Source organism: Antrostomus carolinensis, unplaced genomic scaffold, assembly GCF_000700745.2.
Source record: "Antrostomus carolinensis isolate BGI_N321 unplaced genomic scaffold, ASM70074v2 scaffold27906, whole genome shotgun sequence".
NCBI classification, from domain to species: Eukaryota; Metazoa; Chordata; class Aves; order Caprimulgiformes; family Caprimulgidae; genus Antrostomus; species Antrostomus carolinensis.
The window spans coordinates 63,769-72,651 of NW_010322999.1; the positions used below are offsets into that span (position 1 = coordinate 63,769).

The 8,883-nt window shown below is 42.9% G+C and overlaps 1 protein-coding gene across 1 annotated transcript in view; it reads left to right on the forward strand.

Moving 5' to 3' along the window:
• Positions 1 to 325: 325 nt before the first annotated feature.
• Positions 326 to 8,883, forward strand: part of DPT (dermatopontin) — a 26,186-nt gene continuing 17,628 nt past the window's right edge. Inside the window, exon 1 of the mRNA XM_010170462.1 lies at positions 326 to 624. Coding sequence (XP_010168764.1) covers positions 326 to 624 — 299 coding nt within the window. The remainder of the gene's footprint in view (positions 625 to 8,883) is intronic.

Genomic DNA, 8,883 nt, shown 5'->3' on the forward strand with positions numbered 1-8,883 from the left:
TTGACTGCTGTGTTGAGAATAGAAGTGGGATGTCTGTGACAGTTGTACTACAATGTGTATCTTGCTGTATACAGTAGCTCTGCAGCAAGGGATCACAGATGGTTTGTGGTGGTGAGAAGACCCTGTTCTTAAGGCCTTCAGACTTAGTGTACTTGCAGAATTCCACCTTAAAAGTAATTGGACGTGTCTGTGAAGGTTTGCTAAGCAATGACACATTGCACTTGGATCTGGAAGCATAACATCTGGAAGCCAAATGTTAGAGGCGATATAAAAGGGCCAGCCAAACAAACCAGTGGGGCATTTCTAAGCCAGGAACATCCTCAGGATGGACCTCGTCCTTCTCTGCGTATTCCTGCCTCTGGTGACCGTGGCATGGGGCCAGTACGGTGACTATTCCTATGGCCCCTATAACTATGGAGACAATGATGAATGGGTCAATGTGTACCGCCAGGGCTTCAACTTCCAGTGCCCGCACGGGCAGGTGATCGTGGCCGTCAGGAGTGTTTTCAGCAAGAAGGAAGGCGCCGACAGACTGTGGAACTACGCCTGCATGCCAGCAGCCCAGAGCCTGGGTGAGCCGACAGAGTGCTGGTGGGAAGAGATCAACAGGGCGGGAACTGAATGGTAGGATACCCCCAACCATCCCTGGAGGGCACAGCCCTGATACTCCCTCTGGAATGCGGGTGCTAATACTGCAGTCAGAGCAATGCAAACGCCTATTAATGCCATCATAACCAGCGGCTTCACTGCCCTGGACAACTCCCCAAGACTCATTAATCATGACTCATGCATGTGAGGTGATCAGCATCACATGTGCCTTCTCTATAGCAACCTCTTGCTGGAGGGTCTCAGTGTGCTTTAGAAATGCTGTGTGGTTTGGTCACTCACAACCTCAGCAGCAAAGTGGTTCAGTCTTGCTACTGTTGTTTCACAAATGAGGAAAATGAGGCACGGACCTTCAGTGAGGAGAGGATAAAGATCCTCTTGAAAGGCCAAACACTGAATCAGTGATCGAACTGGGGAACAAACTGTAAAACTCCTCACTCCAACCTCCTGCTCTTATCACTAGAAAAAAAAAAATCTTCTCTATACTGCACTAGCTTTTCTTTTTGTGTTTTTGTTGCTGAGCTTTTTGGCTTAGGCCCAGTCAAAGGCTGTTTTCTAGTCATGCTGGTATTACAGGAGGCAAAAATCAACACTAAACAGCAACGATGGTGACATATATATATGCATGGTAATGATAGCAGTAGATCATGTTAATCCCCAATACAGTAAGTTTTAGTTAACTAAATGTTACACTTTCCATCAACCTTAGAGGCAAAGGTGATCATATTTGCTAGCCACAAAAATTTCTGTAAATATGTTTCATGTTTAGACAGCACATACCCAGTATTTAATTATCTTCTGATTTTTTCATGAAATGTGAAACACAGTTCTGGAAAACTGAGTTTGAAATATTATTTGGATAGAATGAAATGAAGCAAGAATATTTTCAAATACATTAAATGGTTTTGCTCCAGAAACTGCAATGTGATTTTTGTAGATTTCACATCATATGGGAACAGGTTAACAATGAAACGTGAAGCTTCTGCTTTGCAAATGATTCAAAATTTTGTTCTGAATTATGCATACTCTTTCATTTACCACGTGACACATTCCTATGGCTGATGCAATTGCTAAGGAAAAAAAATGATTGACCCTATATTTAATTTTTTAATAAGAACTGAAAAGAAAGGGGGAGGTTTGCAAAACAGGTAGTGACACCGTGATAATACTGGATGACTTCTTCATTTTTTATACATTGATGCAATTTCTACTTATTGCACAGTAATTTTTAATTAGACCTTTCTATTGCTCAAAATAAATTTATTCTTCTATGTCTAAAAATCCCTGGCAGCAATTGCTCAAGTTCACTTCTCACAAACAGGATACAGTGTAAGTCTGTACAGAGCATTTTCTTCTGCTGTCTAACCACGGGCCACATTCACCACCATGCTCCGTATGCCTGGCATATCCACATCCACTGTGCATTATCTGACTCACCTCTTCTCCTTCACCTCTTCAAAAAATCTTTACACTTTTTCTTCTTTCTTCCCTTCATTTTTTCCTATTTCCAACCCTATCTTTTCTCCAAATGTTTTTACTGTCCAATCCCTCTTTAATGTGTTTAACTCTGTTTCACTCTCTTTCGCAGCTTTTGGAGTTATTTTAGTTATTTCTTCCCTAGCTCACCTTTCCAGTCCAACATCCTTACATCTGTCTGTCTTCTCCGCATAGATCTCCTCCTTTATTCCTTCTGTTTTTGGGGGAGAGGGAGATACACAAAAGTGATTAGGGAAGGAACACATCCTTTTGCACAGGTGAATTTGTGCTCCAAATTACCTGGGCTGCTTCCATACATCTTGGCTAGCTGCACCTGGTTGTATTCTGTGGTTTTCTGCACCCAGAGCTGAGCTGGTTGCATCTACAGTGCTTCATGGAGGGAGAGAGGCTTGCTGCAAGCCAGCACACCCTTGCTGTGCCCAGATGCTACTGCCCAAGAACCCAGCAGGCTCATCCCAGACTGGAATGAAAGCGTGGGCCAGCAGGCAGACAGCCTGTAGTGTCTGAGTGCAAACTCAACCTCAAATTACTGTGACAGCACAGATGCAGTCTGTGGGGCCTTTGACAATCCCACATCTTCTCTCTTGGCAGCCTTACTTCTCATAGCTGCCTCTCTTTTCTCTCTCTATTCCATGCCCAGCTCAGTAGTATTCTGAGCCACCCCTAATTCTGAAGAGATTCACTCAGTAATCAAGCAAGACCACAAATATGAGTCACAGTCTTGTACTGTTAGCTCCTGCTTGGCCACCTCTGTTTCCCTGCTGATCTCCCAACGAACCAATCTGTTGGTGAGCAATACATCATCCTCATGTCAGTTGACACAGCACTCTACTGGACTCGCTAGTCCATTCCCCATCCTGCTAGGACAGACAGTAATATTCCTTCTTCAGCTCTGCCTCACAGGGTATTTTGTCTCACCCTGCACACCCAGGGAGATTCAATGGCTTATATCACCAATAACTACAAAGCTGACAATTTTTTTCTAAAATTATGCTACATTTCCTCTGCTGTAATTAAAGTTTTTTATTCCTTGTAATGCCTTCACTGAGTAATGAGAACAAGCACATTGCATCCTTCGTGAGATCTCTTTAACTTATTAATAGGTTGCAGCTATGTCTTTCTCTCACCCATGCACCTTCACCCACGCTTTTTCTTTCAGGCTCAACACATCTCTGTTCTAGTTCTCATTTGGAAGTTTTATATTCCAACACTCCTAAGCAAGAGCTCATCATATGTACAGCTCTCCTCTGAATTCCCTTTAGCTTCTCAGCCATGTCCCAGAAACTCTAGTCTGGCAGAAACACCAAAAAATGACCTCTGACAAACAATGTCTATGCATTTCACAAATCACCAGTCCTGACTGTTGTGCAGCTGCACAACACAGACAAACCCAAGAGAGGTTTCTTTAGAAAAGACAACAAACCAAGAAAAACTTTAGAGTTAAAATGAAATGGAAATACAAACCAGAGAGATTAAAGAGTCTCCAACTCACTATTTTCTTTGGCTGTTAGCACTGCGGGAGGAAATGGCAGAAATCAATGTGGGATGTAGGGATGGGAGAGTTGGGGGGACTAGAGGGCAGCAGGGAACCACTTGGCAGAGCTGGTTTAGCTAAGTTTGCTTCCTACAATAATACTAAGTATTATGTGGACTTCTAGGATTAAACCCCTAAGACTTTGCATCTTATAGATATGAAAAAAAATTTCATCAGAAAGTGGGCAACGACACAGATCCACATCAGGCATCTAGTCATGATGCCTAATGTATGACCCCTGCCCCCTTCCAGTGTCAATGGAGAGGAACAGGTACTCTAAAAACTGCCCTCCGGGGCACCCCATGTCTCTCTAGAAGCAGACTCATGAAGACCAATCATGAAGACCAATCTAGACAGTTGCCTAGAATTACCTACTGGCATTTCAGAATCCAGCTAACTGTAAGTGCTTTGCTTAGTAAACGGATCCCTGAAATTAAGCACACGTGTGCGAGCCTTTCTGAAGAGTATGTTCTTTTATGTTTTGCTGAATGGACATAAGGAACCTGCAAACATGTCATAAAACTCATAGAGAAAATTTTGGCAAGAGATTGGATAAGATGATCAGTGATGTCTTATCAGCTTCATTAATCTCTCTGTGTATTTAAAGTTAAGTAAGTTTACAAAGGCTTTGTTCAACCTGTCCCAACACTTTACTCCTGGCTCTACTGCCTCTGCAAAGGCTACCTGCTAACCAAGATGCCATTTGACACTGGGAGCAGAACTTGTTCCTGGGTGATTTGGAAATACTCAGGTCTAGAGCAGGGATAAGTCTTCAGGACATCCCCTGATTCTACACACGCCTTCCAATTACTTGTATGCTGAAACATGTCAAGGAATCCTGCTTTTTCAGACAAAACAAAGCTTACATTTTTAGCTCCATTTGTACTGGAAAGAGTTTGACCTTGGGTAAATATTTCACCACCTAAAAAAAGGTAAGGTCTGAGTAGTTGCAGGTGAGACTGTTCTTTACTGCTTCACAGAATACTAGGAGAGTTGTATCTACAGACCAGTCTTTGAACAAGGTACTTCAGAAAAACTGTTTTTCTTGCCTGAAAGTACCAAAGCACAGGGATCAAACAAACAAATGAAAAAAAGCTTGCGAGTGAAAGAGAAGCAATTCTTCCTTCCAGGAGAAAATGTTTGTTTTATACCACATAACACAGATGGAACCATGCCACATCCCCAATATACTCCTAGTTACCCAGAAGAGAGACAGCAGAAACATTTCCAGCCAAGTGGTATTTAATACATGTTTATTGCTTCTTTTCCTTGTTTAGACTTCTGAGAAAGTGTTTGGATAGGACTTGGAAAAAACAGATATCTAGATTCTCCCTCCTCATTCCCATTCTCACTCTCCTTTGCCTTCTCTCTAAATGCACAAACAGTCACACACAGATCCTTCAAGTAGGCACACAACCCTGTTTCCCACAAACTGAGCACAAGACCGATTCACGAGCAAAGGAAACGTCTGCAGCAGCCTCCTGTTCAGGCGCTGGCAGCACACCCTGGTACATCTGCAAGGAAGTGTTTTTGTTCTCAATCTCGGACCAATCCCAAGTCTCAAATCTGAGGCTGTATTACCCAAACCCAATAATCAAGCTGCCCTTTCAAAATGTTCCCATTTGTGCTATGCAGGCAAACAAGTTAATTTTCTTCAAAGCCCTAGGTTTATGTTAAAGGAATAGTGCTACAAGCTCTTAGCACAGCTGCAATGGACTGAGTCCAGTGGGAGCATCTGAGGAGAAGAGGGGTGTTCCTGCAGATTGGGAGGTCTCAACAGCATGGTGATGAGGAAGGAAGAAATCAATGTGGTGATTAGGGCAGCCTTCCCTTTGGGCAGGGAGGAGAAAGTAAGTCATCACTGACCCCTAAATGAAAGAAAAAGATAGCTGAAGGTGACAGTGAGGTTACCTGTGGTATGTGGAAGTCAGGACAACACATCTCGCCATCCTACAACAGATAGTGGAGACTCCTCATAGAAGTGGCCATTGGAGACTGGCACAGCCTAATCAAACACGGAGAAGTTGTTCCCTTTGTCTGACTGCCAGTGCTTCAAGTGTCCTGAGCCTGCCCTCAGCCACTTATCTCTCCCCACGCACTGTAACAGACTGACTGTTAAATTAGCTTCCCTCATGTGACTAACCAAACTACACAGAGCAGGACACTCTACAGAAATAACTAAGGAGAGCAGGATAGGGCCTCCCCTCCACACCTGCACCAAAAGGAAATAAGTTTTGGATATTGAAAATAACAGGTTTTGTTGGAACAACACTCCAGGAAAACAGCGTATCTAATGTCTCATCAAAAAACGCCTCCTGCACTCTTAACCTCGGTCTTACCGCCTGCGAGAGGTTAGGCCACCTCTCTCCCCATGCACTCCGAGGAGGACTGCAGATGAAAGCAGGCAGCATTAGTTTTATTGGGTCAGTTTGCCATGTCTGACACATCTCCATAATATACAGATCCATTCTGCTGTGACAGGCTCTAGAAAGACAGCTTTAAAGTAATAATGATTCAAGTTTTACAGGAGCCATCTGCTCTACAGCAAAACAACAGGAATTTCTGAAGTACCTAGAATGACACTCTCAGGTTAGCCCGTTATAAGGAACAAATTGCCCTTAATGCAGCATGACCCAGTGACTAGTGAGCTGTGTGTCAGACTCTGCACGTATCCAGAGAGCTTCAGGGAGTGCTGCCTGGTCAGCGTGGCAGGAGCTCAATGCAGGCTTTAACAGCACCACTTACTGCATCTTGACTTGGGCTTCCCAATAAAGATTTGCAGTGAACAGACTTCCTCTTTGGGTTGTCACACTCAGGATAACACACTGCTCAGGCTAATTCCTGATGCATCTGAGGGACACCTGATGCCTCAGAGACAGGTTTACAACACTGCCCCAGCATAAGATGAGGCACAATGCTCTGGGACTGTCTAGCAAAGAGCAAAAATAAGATGCAGGAATAATTATGAAGTGTCACCACAGTTGGTGCCATTGCTCAAAACAATGCAGCAAGCAATGCCGCAAGCGATATTTTTCTTCAGTCTGGCAGGCAACTGTTGAGTCAATGAGGTAGACACTTGGTCACTGAGAAAACAACAATGTTTGCAAATAATATGGCACAATTTAAGTGGATCAGTAGAGTGAAACAGATTGTGCACGGACCCAAAATCCACATATGCATTTTCAGTGGGTTTGTTTCAAACCAGCTCTAGTTTGGCCTCATAGATAAATGCTCATTGGTGAACGAGGAAAGCAGTCCTGGCCTGAACTAAACCCATGACATGGATTCACACTCTGGTTGCTTGCCATGACAGAACTCAGCTGTACAACCCTCATTAACCAGATCAGAAGAAGGTTCAGCAAAGGAGAGGCTTTCCACAGCAACTGCAGCAGGACACAGAGAGTCTCAGCTAGCATAGCCCTGTTACCACACAAAACTCCATCCAAAATCAGGCTGTGTAGTTTACTCGCTTTCTATGGAACACTGCAGGCATTTTCACCAGAGGTAAAAAGGGAAGGGAAGGGCAACTTCCCATTCAACAGCACCGGACCCTCACAACCACCAATCTTCCCACTCCTCCATCTACCAGCCAGCTCACCTCCTCTCTCCCCAGTGCCAGATCCAAAAGGCAACTCTTCATGCATTGCAACTTGAGCCAACTAGAAAAACAAAACAACCTATCCATTGCCAAGTTTAATCCCACACAGTCCCAGCTGGTTTCTCATGCTTTTCTGCATTCACCTAAGAGGTATCTTCCTCTCTTCTTACCAATGTCAGGATTTCATGAGCGAGGAGAACCCAGTGACATTCATTCTGAACACTGAATTATCCTCTATAACAAAAGTGCTACAGAGTGGGTCTAGTGAAAAAGGCTTTTCTTTTTTTTTCACTTGGCCATAAATCAAAGTTTTTATTCACCATACTGGTTTGCAGGATTTGCTGTGACAGGAGTAGTGAATTCAATAGAGAAGGGAGAAATCCTGACATATTAGGTGTTGTTTTCAGATTAGTGCATAGAGCATCTGACTCACAAGGTGTGTGTGGAGGGGTTGTTTACTTCCCTTGAAGAATTACTTTCCACTAGTGGAAAAAGGAAACAGAAGGAAAGATATTATATGAGCTTCACAAATAAGCTCCCCAATTTCTGAGAGAACCTCTTCATTTTTGTAGGAATATATGGATTTGACTTGTAAATTAGAAAGATCAGGGGAAAAAATCTCGTGTTATCTCAAAGCTAAAGAAAGGTACTTCAATGTCACTACTATCTTTCTTCTGCTAAACCCAATATTGAGCTTGAATAACAGATTGAAGGACTTTGTGTGTACGAGACATAAGTAGAGAGGGAGAAGTGAACATGAGCTTAAAAATGTATTTCAAATTTTACTTTGGATGTCTTAAAAATGAAATGGCAATTTAATTATAAGACATGACTTATGTCTAGTTATATTCTCCATCAAATAAATTTTTAAGGCAACTCCAAACATTTTTTTGTTAAAACAAACTTTTCATGAGAAGAGAGAACCAGGATCAAAAATAAACAAACATTCCTAAAGTTCGGTGCCCAAATATGCATGTATGCACATAAAAAAGAGAGTGTTATGATTTCTAGATTTTTTTCAATCCACTACAGAGAGAAGGGTCTGTCCATGATGTCTGTCTCAAGATTAATCTTTCCATCAAAGCTGGAGTATATTAGTAGGGGTGTCATGAAAATAAACACCGTTGTAGGAGAAAGAGATCAGGAAAGAGGGCAGAACTTCCCAGACTGAATGTGAGCAGGTGGGGAGAGAAAAGGAGAAGGAAGAACCTCCCAAAAAGACAAGTATGAGCAGGAATATCAGATGCTCATTCCTGTGAGGATAGGAAATTGCAGGGAAATGCCAAGCCTTGAAGAGGAGGTGCAAAGGGAAGTGAGGAACTAAATGCCCCCATTATTGCACCTAGGAAAAATAGATAGAAAATCTGCCAGGGGCACAAGGACTTAAGCAGTGGAAATGCATGTAACTGGGAATGGGGAGAGGCAGAAGAAGATGAAGAGACACAGGCTTGATTCTACTTCACACAAGTTGATGCAGAAAAGGGCTCATCTTGCAACAGGTACAACCATTCCCTGTATTTCTGTGTATCAACCTTTCTTCCATCAGGATAACACCAATCATCTGCAGCTATCCAATATGTTTACACAGTCTTAGCCATATGTTCCCATGGCCTATGTGCCAAAAAACAGAGCAACTTCCTATCAAAGT